Raw genomic sequence first — 17,838 nt, 5'->3', positions numbered from 1 at the left:
TATACTGTCCTAAAGTTACGTGCTATGAGGTTGGGTAATGGATTTGAGGGTCTTTTTCTGTGTAAATCAGCGGGCCCTTGATTGTAGCTATCTTCTCTATCACAGTGAAAAGACTCCAAACAGTCTCAGTCTGTGATTGTACAACATGTAACAGGCTAGACTGCTCATTACCACAATGTCAGAAAAAAATGCAACCGCTTACATCTCACTTAGGTTTATATCAATCTAAACGGCGCGGAGGTCGACTGTTTGTGTGTTTTTCAACTTAAAACAAATTTTTCTCTACAATTAATAAGAATATTTATGGTTTTTGAGTGCAGTACAGATGAGAGGTTATTTTAGATGCGCCCGTATTACCGACTTAACGGTAATGTGCGTGCTCGCTGTCTTGTTCCGGGAATGGGGCGAGTTTACTCGCTATAATTTAAGTTATGAAGACTGCGAGGAGGAAAATATACTCTGGCTGAGGTCCGACAGCTGCTCAACTGGTACGAGGCTGACGACGGGTATGCACTGAAACATGGACATATTGAACGCTGAGAATTTTCTTTTCTGAATTAAGACATTTCTTACAGTTTACGATCCCTACAGTATTATGCACAGCGGTGTGGGTACTGTATAGTTAAAGGTGACTTCACAAGAAATGAGAAGTTAGGGGCTGAGTAGAACATTTATAGTGGTTTCTAGTTTACAGAGAAATCCCACTATCATCTACTGAATAGTTCTCTTAGGTCGTGGCTTTGTGTTTTAGGGCGCTAAGTTACTATAATGACAGGTTAAATAACAGCCTACAATTTTTAAACTTTGACTCAATTTCTTACAGTCTGGTAGGGATACAAGAAGAGAATGATCTGGTGACTGGATCCCGTCCTAAACCCTGCCGAATAATGATTAGAGGTATGTTATTTCTCCACACAGCCATAGTACGGTGCATCTTTTCAACATAGTGTGATTTCATATGGCTGAGATTGTGATTTGATTTGTTTCAGATATTGTCATTGTGCGTCACCCTGTCTCTGTGTGTGTTCCTGTGAACCACATGGTGACTCTGAGCGTCTGTGCTGAAGGCACAGGTGTCCTCAACTACCAGTGGTTCACCGAAGAAAACGAGGTATGTGGCTTTGACTGTACATGAGTTACAAAGGCTTTGCAGTTTAAATCACCATGCCTTTTCATTTCCTTCACACATATTGGAATAACACTTTATATGTTGTTATGAGAATTTATCAATGCTGGATGTTTACTCTGGTGCATAGGCTTATCTTGGCTTAAGCATCCATTTAAATAAGGAATTAACTAATAGGCCTACTGATGACACTGGAAATGAGTAAAATAATAGAGAGATCATTTGGCCACTTGCAATAATCCTAATTACTTAATTTTGTTTCTCCTGCCATTAATATTTCTATACTTACTTATAATTATAATCATTTTTTACAAGGTGTCTGGTGGTACTAAACCTGACCTGACCATCAGAGCCCAAAAGACTCAGCTCTATGTGTGCCGAGTGAATGACCACTTTTGTAACTGCGTGTTCAGCGAATGGCTGAAAGTGAAGGTGTTGGACATTGATAAATCAGGTATGCATTGTGCCGTTCTCATGTTGATTTCTATTGTTGTAGTGAGGTGCTCGCATTCATTTTTTGCACACTATTGTTTACACATTTAAGATTTCAGTTGTTTGCATAGCCTAGGCTTGTCGTCTGACAATAAGTCAGTTATGCATGTATGCGTAGCTAGTTTACTGTTGGCCTGTGGGTCTGAATGTTGGTCTCTCTCTTTTCAAACATCAGGTTTGCCAGTACACTGGCAGGGTGAACCGCACATCGCTGTCAACCCTACACCACAGACAGTCCGACAAGGTACAAAATTCACTCTCCGCTGTGTTGCCTTTGGCATCCCCACTCCATACTATCAGTGGTACAGAAATGGGCAGCTGCTAGCAGACATGACTGGTGATACACTACAGGTATGGAAGGATGACAACAGTGTTTATGTATGTCACTGCTGATAGTAACTCTTTACATTGTATTTCTTTTACTGCTTCATTGCACTGCCAAAGGTTTTGATTTATGGCTGGGTAATCTTGCACGAGGAAGAACGGGCAGAAAGGAAAACTGTATGATTTGTTGTGATATGTGCAGATTGACTGTGCAACAGCTCAACATGGGGGATCATACCTGTGCTCAGTATCTAATGTGCTGGAAGAGCGATGGACTGAACCAGTGGATGTTGACATTGGTAAGTCATTAATGAAAGACGGCTTCCCAGTTTTAGTACTGTATATTCCTCAGACTTCCTCCAGTTCTCATGAAAGCACTGAAGAACAACAAATTTTCTTCACACTCCTTTCATTATACTGATTTAGCGCTGAGGCTTTAAGTTGTTTCCATTATGCTGGGGGTACTTTCCCATTTCTACAAACTAAAAAGGAAGTTGTTAGACTCCAAACAGCCCTTGGTCCAAACCCTAACACACAACAGGAAAGTGATGCAAAATGAAACTACGTCTGTAAGCATTTCTCCTGTTTGTACACAGTATCAGGAAAAAGAAAACAGTTGTTAAATTTTGATGTGTACCACCACTTTAAATCAGATTTTTGTTTGAGAAATACTTATTTTGTACTTCTTTTTTATATTTTCTAGTACAAACTGATGAGCTACTTCCTGCTCTACCTACAGGTATGGTTTTATGAAATCACTGTCAATCCACACTATTTTTAGTGTGCTGAGAGCAAAGCTGAAGTAATATGTATAGGAATTTCCTTGTATTGCTATAAATAGAATTCTATTTTTTTTATCTTTGTTTTAGCTGCTGATAAAGTTGCTCTGCTTATTGGCAACCTGAATTACTCCCACCACCCGACCTTGATGGCCCCCATTATGGATGTGCATGAGCTGGCCAACCTGTTACGGCAGCTTGACTTCAGAGTGGTTTCCCTGCTGGATCTCACCAGGGAGGAGATGCTGGCCGCTGTTGACAAGTTCATTCAGCTCCTTGACAGAGGAGTTTATGGTGAATATTATTTTCCTGTACATACATTTTTTTTAATTCCCTACATTTGTCAGTTGATTCATGAATTGAACTGTTGTCCTTGTGGAAAAACTGACATACGAATTTCAATTTTTAGAGTATCTGAAATATAACATTGTAACTTCCTTTGTTGTTCCATGCACCTTTAACTGTTATTGTCCACTTGTCATGGGTTAAAAAAAACACTGGTTGTTTGTAATACTTTGCAGTGTATGTATTTTTGGCTGAGTGGGCAGATTAAGGGTAAAAATAAGCATAACTGTATCTAGCTGTCTAAACTGTAAGTGTCACTTCCTGAGTGCCTGTGACACTTTGACAGGGTAGATTTATTTACATTCAGCCAAGTTTCTGTCAGTTCTATAAGAATATATAAAGAAGAGAGATGGGATTACAGTGTACAGTATGATGGCATTCAGTGATTCATAAGCACTGACAAATTAGTCATATTGTTCAGAGGAACTAAGACACTTAAATAGCAAACAGGTATGCAAGTACACAGTTTAATCATACAGATCTCATATGAAATTGATATTGGAATTGTATTGATAAAATTAAAATGATAATTGTCATGCTGTATCAGAATGAAACTTGCTGTTACTACTCTCTCTGTCCTCATGATAATAATGAAACAGAAAATCGAGAATGCACAGGTTTGGACATCCTACTGTAAAGAAATCGGACAACTTTTTCAGTTTAACATTTCTCAAAGCTGCTCCAAAGATTATATGTTATTTATATTAGGATTGCAGAATATGTGTAGTTCGAAATGAGATTATTGCAGCTGTTATGTTCTTGCATCAGTAACTAGATGTGTATCACTATTCACAGGCCTTTTCTACTATGCGGGTCATGGGTATGAGCGTGCTGGCAGGAATTACTTGGTTGCTGTTGATGCTCCACACCCGTACCAACCTAAACACTGTGTCTGCGTGCAGAGGGTCATGCTCAGTATGCAGCAAAGACAGACTGCACTGAATATAATCCTACTGGATACCTGTAGGAAATGGTAGGGCTTCTGTTTTCATTAACAGATGGTAGTGACATGTCGATTTTCACATTTATTTGTAATATGATTATTATTCATATTACATTTGTATAATGAAAACTATCAGATGTATATCAGTTGATAGAAGGATTTATTGTGACTGCGTTATTCTTCTAAAAACTGCATTTCACTTTCTAAAGGTACAACCTGGCTGGCACACCTTCAGAGATCAGGCCATTAGAACCCAGTGGGAATACCGTTTACGGTTATGCCACGTATGTGCTTTTTATTAGTTGGTTTAATAGTTGCAAAGCCACTGATTTAATAATGCAAGTGCAATTATTATTTGCCTATGGCATAAGAATATTTTTTTCAAATCAGTCAACATGCAGTAAAATGGAAAGTTATACATTTTAAAAAAGTATAACTAAATCTTCAGATATCTATGTTTACATAACATTTCCTTTATTAACTACCGCAGATGTGAAGATGCTGAGGCGTTCGAAGTCCAGGATGGAGGGAAAAGTACTGGAATCTTCACTAAGTACTTGAACAAGTACATCCTAGTGAGCGAGAAGGTCACACATGTGTTGGAGAAGGTGTCTGAGGGTTAGTATTTCAACAACAACAACAACAAAAGGCTGTGGTTTTGGTTTGAGTAAAGATGTGGTAATATGAATAGGTCTAGTTTTGGTGGCTGTTGTGTTTTTAGTTGGTGAATGGACATATGGTGGAATTAGTTGTTGAAAATGGACAAATCTATGGCTGATACTTCAATTATTATTGTAAAAGTAAAGAAGAAGACCACTCCACAGTTGAGTAAGCTGATTGTTCTTGCAGATCCAGGGTAAACAGACCTGAGGGGAACAGGTTGGTCTTTGGTGTGCTGGGTGGACCATGGGCATGTTTTATAACCACTGGTAACTCATTTTAGTGTTGTTTACTCAGTTTAGCTTTAACTGAGCATGGAAGGGGAGTTAGCAAGTTGTCCCATCTTGAGAGCATGTTTGTCTGTTTAATGGATCTCTGGTGGAATCATGTTCAAGGTACCATTAGCATGTGACCTCATTCTTTGGAAATTCACACTTGGCTACAGAACAGCAAGAAACCTGAGAGCTGCAGAGGGCAAGACAGCTGCTCTGCCGTTTGGGCACCCTCTGCCACTGCTCTCACGGGTTCACTCGCAAATCAGTGCTTAGCAGGACAGGACGCCCAGCTGACAGAAGTGTGTGCTTGTGTGTGTATGTAGACACTTTCAGGTGAACAAGTAAACCACTGGTTATGAACATTTCACAACAGGTTTTACCCCTCTTACTTTTAGCTATGTACTTTTAAATTTAAATCAAAGAGCTACTATATTCGGAGTGCCTTCGAAATTCTCGAGCCTCTGTTTCTGATACTTGTTCATCATGTCTGGGACTTATTTGGAGATGGAAAAAGAGATGTAGATGATGAGCTGGTTGCTCTTCCATTACGGGAGCACAGTCAAGACCCAAAATATTCCTGGCACAAAATCTTCTCAAAAGCCAAGCACAAATCAGTATCAGATATTTTTTTAACATGGTCACTACTGGCCAGCCATTCCACCCTGTTAACCTTTTAATGATTCCTGTATTTGAATGTAATAAATCTTGTATAGAAGGGGTTTCCCAAAACTCATTTAGCCCAGTCAGTTACAGAGAATATTAACTCTTTTTTCAGATTTCCCCAAGTTCCTCAAAGCCAGCCATGCGAATCTGATGAACCTTTTTCTAAAACTCAATCCATCCTACACTCAACAGACTGTTAGCACACACAGTGTTGTAGTTGGTAATTATTTTGCAACTATTTATTAGTTCTAGCAAATGTTGAGCTCTTAAAATTGATCAAAAGTGGACTGAGTAAAAATACGGGAAATAACCCTGGAATTTTAAATGTGAAATTGCAGTAGAGATTTGTTTCCTGGTCTCATAGGCAGCACATTTACCTGCATTTTCTTCATCTGTCTACATCAGATCTAGGCAGAGATCCTCTTGTCAAGGGCAGGCAGGCAGTGGAGATCAGACACACCCTGAAGGAACCTCGATCCCTTGCAGATCCAGTTCAGACCACCAGGCATACAAGAGAACTGCACCTGCGAGAGGCCAGCTGGAGACAAGCAAATGGTGAGTTAGGAGACCTTCTCCCCCCCTCACCCCGATGTTTTGTACTTTTTCTTATACTTATTAAATACCAGGTTGAATTGCACTGAAGACAGGGTATATACCCACGTTTCAAATATAGCTTATTTTCCTTCAAAGGAACCATTGTTTCATTTCTCAATCAGGTGAACCCCTGAGTGAGACAGACAAGTTGTTCTGTAAACTCTTCCTCACACCTCCTGAAGTACAACATGTGACAAACCATATGTCATTCAAAAGAATCCTGATTGTTTTAGACAAATCAAAACAGAGAAGTTGTAAATTTTATTTTGTGCATTTTCCTGTTTGATGGAAGAAAGTCATCTTTATTACCTTGTAACTTCCTTAAATTTACTTTACCCTTTGTAAAATGGAATCTTGATATTGTGGGCTAATCTGAGAATCTCCTCCGCCTCCTTCAGACTAGATGAAAGATAAAAGTCTGCAGCTTAAATTAGCAGAGCAACTGAAAAATTCCCAATGTGGTTAATCAGTGATTCACCAAAGTCACTGCCTGTTTGCAGTTTAATATCACAATAATAGTAAAGTACAGTGAAAGAAATACTATTGTACAGAATTTTTTTTTAGTCTTTAAAAAAATCTTTTTCATATCTCCTTTCAGAGCTACCACGGAAGAAGCAGCTGATGTTTCTTTGCGGAGTAGAAGTGGAAGTCAGCTTCTCCGCCCTGTTCTCTAATGTCTTGTTGGCCTTTGCCACTGTAAAGACTACAAGCCCCCGAACGCAGGACTGCACTGTCACCCTGAGCAGCATACCTGTAAATATTTATTTTTACTTAAAACTGTCACACCATAACAAGTTTTTATAGGAACCACAATAGATTTATACAGAAAGACACAGAACACACAGTAGGTTAGTAAGTTAGTAAACTGGGGTTGAAAATTGGGTTGAAAAATTGCAAGATGTGTTTACATCATAAATTCCATGTTGCTCACCATAGCACACAGTCACTTTCCATTAGACAGCAGAAGTTTCACACTGATGACCATTCACCACATGTTTCATATGTCTAAGGAAGTTCTGCCCATATATAGACTTCCAGCCTGCTGCAACCACAAAGTACAAAGTAGGAATCATAATGTGTTACTGGTCTCTTAGACTGCAAAATCTTGGAGCATACTGACATCTAGTGGCTGATTCATTAAGCTGTTTCTTAATACAGGGAGTATGTATTTATTTCAATAAACATAGCTGACAAATAGTAATGATACAAATAAAATGTTTTATGCTCTAAATCCTCAGACAATGGAAGACATAATTTCCGGCCCTGGAAGGTCAGAGAACATGGACTCTCTACTATTCAAGAATTCCAATAACCCAGACTGTACTCTTAGGCTTTGTTGTCTTCAGAGGCTTAAGGTATTCGGTCAATGATACTGTATGCCCCAGTTCACTTCCTATGAACTGTTATTTAAAATCAGTAACTCATTACAAGAAATTCTGTACAATAAATGTGAAGTAATTTTGTTTGTCTTATGTCTTTGTTAGGAATCGCTGGTCATCAAGGTGGAACTACACTATACTCACACAGGCAGTAAGCTCCGGCAGACAGAAAGCCAACAGGTGGACATAGGAAAGCCTCTGGTGGCATCCTGTAAACTGTACAGGAGGATGAGTCATGCAGCAACAGACAAAAAATATGAAGGTGCTTCTGCTCAAAGTATGAGAAACATTTCAAGCAGCAAACGACTGCTGCACCAGACACTGGCTGGTCCATGTCGCCCCTTCACCAGAAAGGCAGAGTGTGCTGCAAAAGTTGCAGTGGCAAGGAGCAACGAGCCTGAAGAGAACGATGAGAATGACCTGCAAGTCATGTTCTGACATTAGACAGTTCTGGCCTTATTGCTGTAAATACTAGCTTGAGATTTGTATGTTATATTTGTGTGATTTACTTACTTTACTTGCCTGTGGAGGGTGATAAATGAATGATATTTGTGTTTAGCTTGTTTTAACCTTCAATTCTTAGCTCAACACTGAAGAAATATTATCATTTTTGCTAACCACTGGCTTTATATACATTACATAATACTTGTACAATCTTAAGTGGCAAGCTGGCTGGCCTAATTTATTAAACAATGACCATTACTGTCTATAATTTATAATCACTACTGATTAAACTTTTTACTCTGAAATCAACAGTGTAAATGTTACTGGGTTTTTTAATGGAACACTAAAATTATCAAATAACACCAAGTTCAAAACGGATAAAATATAAGTACAACTGTATCATTTGACAGGGATAGTTTTCAATTTTTCAGCACTTATTTCATCCAGCATAATCGACACCATGTCTACAGTTACAGGGAGAATTCGCTGCTCAGCAACTGACTGGGGTGTGTTGTCTCTAAATATCTTCTTAATTTGTTGGTTCTCATGCCGTCTGCTGCCAGCGGCTTAAGACACAAGACACACATGGGTCTGTCCTCTGCCCCCACCATTCCCACCGTGAATCCAAGCGCAGGATAGGCTTCATCATATTTTCTTTTCATCTGGCTTTTTGGTTGATAAGGCTACTGCCTGTTGTTTCTTTGTCTGCTTGCGCTGAATCGCCTACCTTTTGTGTGGTCCATGTAACATTTATCCATTTACGTTATTAAGCCCACTACATACACTATTAACCCTCCCTGTGAACGTTTCCTTATATTGTTGCGCAGCAGTTAACATGCCGACGTTAAACCGTTATTGTTGCACTATGGTTCCACTTTTTCTCCCGGGCCCCAAACTGATGTTATTTTAATTTACTTGTATTAATGACCCATTTCTAATTTTCCCCGTTCATTGCGTGCCTGTCATGACTTTACTCCCCACTAGTGGGGCGCGCCCCACACTTTGAGAACCACGGAATTAGTGGATAAGGAAAACACAGTTATTTTCCAGTTGGGGTTTCAGTGTAGTCCTAAAAGTAAAAGAGTAGTGTAAACATATGGTTGTGTGCAAACCTAGCACATTATGGGCAAATTACACAGTTGTTTTGTTGAGTTTTTAAGAGAGGTAAGGTAAATACAGTCATTGCACCAGACATTAGAAAATGATCTTTTCTTTGAATATATCACCGGTACTTTTTCATGAACTAAAAAAAAAAAAAACTAACTGGAATTTGCAAAATTTCCCGAAATAAAAATAAAAGTGCACTGTCAGTTAAAAAAAGGCTCGTTTTACATACAACTTTAAACTATAATTAACCTATATAAATGGTAACTTATTTTACTAAGGACGGTAGCATGTGTTTAGAGCATCCTGTTGACTGAAAAACTGCGAATATATGCGGTTTAAGGGGCATGATAAATATTAAATGTTGTATTTATACACGTTTTTTTATCTTGTGAAGGGGCAGCTCGCAGTAGGTCACTGCAGTAAGCAGAAGCTAAACGCTAACGTTCCTTCCTTTGGTCACTGTCGCAAATCTGCTACTGCAATTTTCAACGTGTTAAAATACTGTGTCGGGTTCTGTAACGGTCTATAATGTTCCATACAGGACTGTAACATCGGCTGGGCAAATGAAGGAGCAGGAGATAGGAGTACCCTTTTAACCCTTTTTCATTTTCCGCCCTGGCAACCGCACAGAAACACCCAAAATCGGTAACACACCCTCTGCACACTCAACCGCCCCGCCAAAGAAATGTAATAAAAGTGTCTCTCTGACTCCAACGCTACAGAATAGACCACCCCAATACCAGACCCTGGTTTATTCTTATAGAGAATTGTTAGCCCGCCTCACAACAACCCAAATAGCTCGCCGTGATCGTATAGTGGTTAGTACTCTGCGTTGTGGCCGCAGCAACCCCGGTTCGAATCCGGGTCACGGCAGTCTTCAGAGTGGGTTAACTTTTAGGAATTGTTTTTGATACTGATTGCTACAAGGGTTCCACTTGCACCATACCCAAATCCGACACGTTTATTTTTTAAAAATGGCATGTTGTAATGGATCACAGGGGTGTTACTAGACATAAAGACAAAGTTCTCATATCAAAGCACACAACTGTTTTTGTTGAATGTTTATTGCTTAGCCCACTATTCCGGTAAAGGTCATTAATCTTTAGGGAAATATTTATTTCAACATACATTATGAACATTATCAACATGTTTTTATGGCATAAAGGTCTGGCCATGTATTGCACTTTTTTTTTTTGCATTAATAACTAATTTTTGTAAAGCAGCTTGTTTGTTTATCAACAAATCATGAATTAAAAAAAATCTAATTATGATTTTGTAACTCAAAGAGCCACAGAATATATCAGTTCTCCAATTACTTTGAAATTGTACTGTGCAATGGATAGTTAGCTGGTGTTGAGACACCTGTCTCCATAGAGGTCCCTGCACAGACATCTTTCTACACTCACTCCCTTCCTGTCTCAGGTTCACTTGTTTGTTAAATGTCTTTAACAAACATTATTTGGGCTGTGTGACAAGAGCATCACATATATTATAGGCTATTCAGTTAATATAGAATGAAGAGCCCAACGTTAACATAGACCACTATGGACTATATTATAATCAGAGGCGTTCCTAATAATCTGGCTTTGGCATGTATTTAGCTGGGGCGGACAAAAATATAGAGACAGCTCTAAATATAATGTAGTCCAGTACAACACCACCTTTATCTATGGGCTCAATAATAAACATACAATTGAATTTATGCATTTATGACAATTTCACCAAAATCTGGAACATTTTAAGCTTCATAAACACAGATGTTTTGTGCGCGCTGCAGTGCACCAGCTATGACGTGCAAGACGTGCATATACGTGCACTATGGTGTATGAACCTTGACCCACTTGCGCCTCAGCTTGTATTTTACTATGATATTAGAACAACAAAAGATTTCTTTTCACATTATTACCAATATAAATCAATCCGCTGCCATATATATGCATATAATATAATGATTTTAATGTGATTAGTAACATGTGATTTTAGTGGGGCACAGTAGATCAATACTGGAGCATGTACCCTAGTAAAAGGGGTCTAAGACGCCTATGGCATCCATCATTCCACATCTACAAACCAACAGCTGGACTCATTCACTTTTTATTATTAAAATCTATGCATTTTATTCCTAGTTGCTGTGATTTCTGAGTGCTAAATCTGTTTAAAATCCTCAGCACAATGGAAAGACAATGCTGAAAAGTGGGCTTGTGTATAGCTGGTGAAATATACTGTATGTGTTACAAGCTGGAGACTGTTAAGCTTAGACAGACGGTGAATGTAGCCAGACATCTGATGTTCTCTCTGATTTCAGCCTGAGGTGACACAGAGTTAATACTGAAACTGAAAAGTGATCTTTTAAAGCATCTTTACCTGCTGGGAGATTAGAGTCTGGATAGTGGTTGGGAGCTGTGGTAATGCACATGCTGGACTACAGCGAGGCTCTCAGTGTTGCAAACTGAGCTTAGAAGGTAATACAACTAACTGCTGAGTCACACACACACATAGCAGATACACACTGTTAGACCCCAGATCAATGCATGAACAGCTGACTAAATGGAGCAAGCTGTTTAAATAGGGTAAATAACATACTATACAAGAAAATCTTTTGTGTAAGAAACCACGTGTCAGAGTGCCCAGTCATCCCTCATTCTGTTTTTATAGAGACTGAATCTTGTGGTCAGTTGTAAAGATAAATGTCAAGTTCTTACAGGTAACTTTACAAATGTCATAAAAGCCTGTTTTGCCCCAGATACAGACCTTTTTAAAAGAGAATGAGGACATGAATCTACCCCACAAAGCTTTTAGTTCAGATAAAGTTGGCCATTACTCTTTAATGCCAGTGGCTTTATGGTAAGGCTCTCTTTCATCTCTAATCAGCAAAGTTTTATTAGTTAGTTATTTTTCATGATGAGCTAATTATGGATTGTTAATTATGTTTATCAGTTTCCAATCAGTTGTCCAAGATTACTCTCACTTTTTTTTTTTATCTCACCATCACCTCCAGGCTTTTATTTGAAAGCTCTATCCTAATAGCACTATTGCTGCTTGCAGTGGCTTTGTTGTTCTTGTGCTGGTTGATCTGGTTTATCTTTGTGTCCTGTGCATTTGTTTTTTTGTCTTTTAGACACCACATGCATGCTATCCTGTTTTCTGCACAATCTCAGCTCTAACTTTGACTTCTCATTTTGTCAGTTTAATGATTTGATTCCAACCCACCATCTTTTACATTGAAATGCTTGTAAATCACTGAAAATAAAAAATTAAATTTTTTTTTTTTAATGTTCTACAGACATATCCTGTGTGTGAAAGCCCCACTTCTGCCCTTCTAACCAGTTTTCTCTGATTGTGATAAACATGATAGACTTAGATATTTGTCTTACTGCACGTTTAAATGGGCTACGATCCGTGCGCTAATGGGTGGGTCGCTCAGACATTAAAAATGAAATAAAAATAAAAATAAATAATTTGACCAACGTACTGTGCCACTAGAACAAAGGTTATAAGGTGTTCCAGTGTTGTTATATAGTGATTTATTAGAGGTTTAGGCTGTTGAGTTGGTCAGATAAACCTTTCTTCCTCACTCCTCCTCCCCCTCCCCCAGTCAGCCTTTAAAAGTGAGAGAGTTCCCGTTGCACCCGATACGAGCATCTGGTTTTTCACGTCACATTAAAGGTGAGAAGGCCAGTGAGACAGACAAGCTTGAGGATGCTGACAGTATCACTCATCTCTACGGGACAAGTTGCCTAAAACAACTTTGGAACCGTTGTAACTGGACTTTTAAGCATCATTGTCACATCGTTTGTCCAGCTTTATTCTCTCGTATTGATCATATTTTGTTCTTGTGGGACTGTGGACAGTGCGTCTCCGCCTTGACGCCATGTGTGCGCTGCTGCCGGCGTGGCTGTGCCTGCTCCCCCCTGCCACTGCAGATCCACTCCCGGGCTTTGACTCTGCAGACTCTGACTCACAGTCACAGGTACCACTGTCTCACCGTGCATTCACAAAGTGATGGATGAGAAAACGGACTTAACATACAGTATCTTTGATTAGCCTACATTGCTGTTAACGTTTTTATGCTGCGCCTTGACAGAGTGTGTTTAAAGGCATCTTTTCTAAAGAGTGCAAACTCATTTAGTGCTGAGATAATTAGTTAATTAATCAGTTAGTCAGTAGAAATAGCCTACTAAACATTCCTAGTTACAGCTTCACTGGCATTTGTCACTATGTTTAGACCAACTTGATTAAATCAATTCATTAAATGTCAAACATTAAAGGGCTGTATTTGCCTTCTGGCAGTCATTAATGTGAGAAAAAAGTCCAGCAACAGAATGAAGTCATTCCTCTTAGCAGCAGGAGGTGAGACAAAGCTGAGGGTGAATTAGTGGGATTTGGGACAGGGATACATGCGCATACCAACAGGCCAAACAGCAAACAAGACCCAGCTAGAGTAAGGTAGACAACAACATCAACAATAACAACAACATCAACAATAACAACAACAACAACAACAACACACACACAGTTTCTCTCTCCACAGACAACACTTTACCAAACATCTGTCACATACAGATGCATCATCAGTTAATATTCCTGTAGCCTCTGTGATTTTGTCAGACAAGACCTCTTACTGCTTTGTGTATTATGTGTGGGAGAGAGTAGGGAGCGGGGTGTTAGTCTTGTATAACAGGGACTTCTCTAGTTTTTCACAACACCTCAGTCTGTTACACTGTGAATACAATTACCCCAGAGTTAAAGTGTTAAAGAGCTTTTTTAATACACTGACTTGGAGCCTGTTCTGTGTAAATCTATGCACTTATCTCTAAACATACAATATACATGGTAAGCCTATATTTTTATCAGCTTATTAATTTTGCATTTTGTATTCCTTCTCAAGTTGACAAGTTAGGTTTTAGGTTGTATTACTAAATTTAAAAAAAGAGCTTCACAAAGGTTTTGTGGGTAGTAGCCTAGATGTCAACAAAAGCTCCTGACTAAAGCGAAAGAGTAGAGAGGTGCTCAGTGTGGTTTAACACTGACAGATGCAAGTAATACTGCAAATAATGCTTAATATAATGAAGGGAAAAAGAGAAAAATAAAATAAGAAAGAGAAAAATTATAGGATGGTGTAGAAATTTAGAAAGGCCTGAGAGAAGACTTGTGGGAATTGAGGCGGTAATGAATAGACCTATTGGGCATCGGATAAAAAGTTTTCTTTGTGCAAAAGTTAAGACAGGAAAGTGTGTCTGTGTGTGTGTTCAGTTCCTTTGTGAAGAACCCCCATGCTGTGCTGCAGCCTGGGAGGAATGTTAGAGAAGCTTCTTTTGCTCTTGGACTCTTCACAGGTTCACAACCTGGATGGCCATACAATACACACACACACACACACACATCCACACAAGACAAGGCAGCAGTGAAAGAGAGAGGTTCTAACAAGAAGTGCAGAAAACAATATATATTCTTCTCTGTGGCATGGGCCAATAAGACCAAGTCCTAGCACCTCCGCTGCATAAAAACATAAGACAGAAAGGCTCCTTGACAAAAGGGATATATGTTTGCATGTGGATGTGAGAGCAGCAGTTCACAGTATGTCTCACTGTTTAAATACACACACACAGAAGTAAATGTTAGCATGTGAACACCACTGAAAAAAGAGGTTTGCTCTTTGGCTGCTGTAGAATAACAAACAGAGCTGCTAGGTGAATAAGACTGACCTTACAGTAGACATAAAACTTTAAACCTGCAATAACTGATTTTTCAGCCATGCCCACTTGTTCGCCACCCTCTGTCTATCTCTGCTTCTATCTTTCCTTCTTACTTTCTCCTTTAATCCGCTCTGTTTCATTACCTGACAAAAGAAGAGAGCACAGGTTGAAAACAGTGGACATTCCTTCAGTGCAAGCCTCACTTCCTGTTTCATCTTGTCCTTTTTATTCAGAAATTTAAACAGGCAACATACACACGACTGTACAGCATTATACTTTATGTGATCAGGCTCTGTCTGTCTGTGTGTGTGTATACTGCTTTTGCATTGTGTCTAAATATTTTCTCTCTCCCTCAGGTTCGGTTTCCCCAGAGTCTCTAAATACCCCAAATTTTCTTACACAACCATCACATCTGCTGTGCCTGATCTCTCCATTGCTGTTGACAACCACGCTACTCAGCGAGACAGACATATCATCCGGAGAGTCCTGCTGCACAAAGAGCCCCCACCGAGGTTGCCCGAACCATTGTTTAACCAAAGTGACAGTATGTTACAGGAAGCACCAGTCTGGCAACGTGTGTCTCGCAGTCGTCGTCATGCCAACACTAGCAGGAGTGGGGGCCATGGCCACCTGATGAGGGTGGGGTGTGTCCTAGGCACCTGTCAGGTTCAAAACCTCAGCCACCGTCTCTACCAGCTGATTGGACAGAGCGGGAGGGAAGACTCTTCCCCTATTAACGCTCACAGTCCTCACAGCTATGGCTAAGACCACACCTTAATCCCAGCAAGTCACCTTTATTGCCAAGGTTACCTAAGTCCTTTATTGAATCACTTTGATGCAACAAAATATTTGATGTCTCTGCTTTAATACAACTTGAGTCTTAGTTTTGTAGTTTTGACTATCACTCTCGCCAAGTAAATTGTTGCAATTTTGGACGGTGGCAACATTGCTAGAAAGACATCAGATGATTCGAGAAACACAGGCAGTCAGACAGATGTTAAACAAGTTGGGAGAATATAGGTAAATAGTAAACGTATCACTCAAACTGTTCCAAAATGTCTGTAGGATATTCTTAGTAGTCTTGCAGGCTTGTCACTTGCAAGCCAACCTACCTCCAAAATATATTACAACTAGCTGGTGAATGTAGCAGAGCATTTAGCAGCTAAAGAGCCAGCTATTTTCCTCAGCAGGTGGTAGAGACCAAAACCAGAGCTAAAAGAGAGCAGGTATAAACCCTTCACACAGGTATAGACCCCCCACAGTGCACAAAATAACCACTAACCCATAATCAGTCTGCATGTGTTTTAACAAACAGAGAACCAGAGAAGAACATATGCTATGAGTGTGTTTCACCTGTGAACTGTAAATCTAAGATGTACTTAGATTTTACCAATAGAAAGTCAGATTCTGAGCCTTACTTGTTTTAATCTAAAAATTGTTTTTTACCTATCCCCTGTCCAAATTAAACCTCATGATGAATGCTAACTATCAAAGTGTTATTATAGTTTTATACAGTTATCTGCTTTTATCTATGCATCAGTTCACCATGACTCCAGTTTCAGTAGTTGCTCTTGGACAGCAAATGTTTATAGGAATGCAAGAAAGCACTTTATTCCTCTTTATATTCAGTAATACTTGAATTGTAAGGATGTGCTATTTAACTTTACAGTAAATTAATGAGGCCATTTTGTTGTAGCTATAGAAAATCTTCATATTTTAAGTTAAAAATGTGGTGGCTTGTTGTGTTTCTAACCATTACCTTGGGGTTTGGGGGTGGTTTTTAAGTTGGCCAGTCAGATTTCAAAGCTTGACCATGCCTCCTCCACCCCTAGACACATCCCTCACTTAAACAAAAATAACTTGGGCGCGTTCTAACGATTCTAGGTCTGGTTTGTGAACATAAAATTAGTATTTAACATCTTTGTAAATGGTTTTTGATTTCCTTTTTTATTTTATTTTATTATTTTCTCATGCTATACTACATCATTCACAGGGCCAGACAAACAGGAACAATGACGTAAAGCACTCACCTTATGTACTTTTTTTTTTCTGTGTAAATGTGTTTTTCCAGGAAATGGCCTCTTTGGCTGTAAGCCAAAAATAAAATTCTCTCACACTAAAAAGCTAATGCACGTATTTTCTTATGCGTTAAAAGAGATGAGGATGAAGAATTTTCTCTGATTCACACATACCAAAGCTATGTAAAAGGAACAACCCGGTAACCTGCTGAGACTGATGTCAAATAGGACAGGTATCGATAAATCACTGTGAGCACTGGGTCGCCCGAGGTTTGTTTGAACACTGGTGAACAAGGTTATTTGATACTGAGAAATCACTGGTCACTACACAGAAACTAAAACACATCTATAAAAGAAGGACTAATTTTGTGTGTGCTTTTATTTTCATGTGGGTAGGTATAATATTTGTACAGCTACAAGGATAGATGGAGAGCTTGAAATTACATGTAATGTAAAAGTATTTTATATATTAACAATAATAAAACTATGAATAAAACAATCAAACTGAAACTACTGTCATACTATATCAGTCTAACAGATAAACTGTTGATTCTTTAAAAAGAATGCTAAGGACTCAAAGATACATACGAATACACAAGTACACAAGGCCAAGGTTCAACACAGTGCCCCCCATTTTACGAAATTTGGTTAAAATGTGACTGGTCATTGGTGTACGCGTCGGCTGAAAGTACAGATTGCAAGCATTATTGCCTCAACCTCCAGCATATATACAAGCAGACAACAAACTCTCAGCACCAGAGGATCAACACACCACAACACAGCGGCTGCAAAGGCTTCATCTGTCAGCCATGAGGGTCGTCAGCATTGTACGTGTAGCTTCAGTACAAAATCAAGGCTATACTTTAATTTTTACCATTTTTACTTACTTGAATAATCATATTTGCCATATCTATGTGAAGCCTGAAGTGTTTTCTGTAATGTCTGTGTTACTTAAAATGCAGGGTCCAGATCCGTCTCTGGTATATCGGCCAA

At 39.1% G+C, this 17,838-nt stretch overlaps 2 protein-coding genes and 1 non-coding gene across 4 annotated transcripts; all 3 read left to right on the top strand.

Annotated features, from left to right (window-relative positions):
* The first annotated feature begins 371 nt into the window (after positions 1-371).
* On the top strand, positions 372-8,327 carry malt3 (MALT paracaspase 3). 2 transcript variants are annotated; one of them, XM_020611378.1, is made up of 15 exons: positions 372-488; positions 824-897; positions 990-1,111; positions 1,442-1,580; positions 1,794-1,969; positions 2,145-2,241; positions 2,646-2,681; positions 2,812-3,015; positions 3,862-4,039; positions 4,219-4,293; positions 4,500-4,627; positions 6,013-6,162; positions 6,800-6,954; positions 7,440-7,556; positions 7,686-8,327. In XM_020611378.1, the coding sequence occupies exons 2-15, from the start codon at positions 888-890 to the stop codon at positions 8,016-8,018; spliced, it is 1,920 nt and encodes a 639-aa protein (XP_020467034.1). In that variant the 5' UTR covers positions 372-488; positions 824-887; the 3' UTR covers positions 8,019-8,327. The 2 variants fall into 2 exon arrangements, with proteins under 2 accessions (XP_020467034.1, XP_020467026.1); XM_020611370.1 differs by having other exon boundaries at positions 372-506.
* Positions 8,328-9,932: 1,605 nt separating this feature from the next.
* trnah-gug (transfer RNA histidin (anticodon GUG)) lies at positions 9,933-10,004 on the top strand. The gene has a single exon. It is a non-coding gene; the product is annotated as a tRNA-His (tRNA).
* Positions 10,005-12,516: 2,512 nt separating this feature from the next.
* Positions 12,517-17,269, top strand: adm2b (adrenomedullin 2b). The gene is made up of 3 exons (XM_020613881.1): positions 12,517-12,542; positions 12,727-13,101; positions 15,184-17,269. The coding sequence occupies exons 1-3, from the start codon at positions 12,517-12,519 to the stop codon at positions 15,590-15,592; spliced, it is 810 nt and encodes a 269-aa protein (XP_020469537.1). The 3' UTR covers positions 15,593-17,269.
* The last annotated feature ends 569 nt before the right edge of the window (positions 17,270-17,838 follow it).

Source organism: Monopterus albus, unplaced genomic scaffold, assembly GCF_001952655.1.
Source record: "Monopterus albus unplaced genomic scaffold, M_albus_1.0 scaffold5.1, whole genome shotgun sequence".
Classification (NCBI taxonomy): Eukaryota; Metazoa; Chordata; class Actinopteri; order Synbranchiformes; family Synbranchidae; genus Monopterus; species Monopterus albus.
The sequence above is the reverse complement of the archived record's forward strand: the minus strand, read 5'-3'. Positions and strand labels throughout refer to the sequence as shown.

Bases quoted from the DNA above. Each gene is read 5' to 3' on its own strand.
- malt3 (XM_020611378.1), top strand. The intron at 2,242-2,645 runs GTAAGTCATTAA...TATATTTTCTAG, and splicing joins ACCAGTGGATGTTGACATTG to TACAAACTGATGAGCTACTT. The intron at 3,016-3,861 runs GTGAATATTATT...CACTATTCACAG, and splicing joins CCTTGACAGAGGAGTTTATG to GCCTTTTCTACTATGCGGGT.
- adm2b (XM_020613881.1), top strand. From the start codon at position 12,517: ATGGGCTACGATCCGTGCGCTAATGG. The intron at 12,543-12,726 runs GTGGGTCGCTCA...CCCCTCCCCCAG, and splicing joins TACGATCCGTGCGCTAATGG to TCAGCCTTTAAAAGTGAGAG. The intron at 13,102-15,183 runs GTACCACTGTCT...TCTCTCCCTCAG, and splicing joins ACTCTGACTCACAGTCACAG to GTTCGGTTTCCCCAGAGTCT.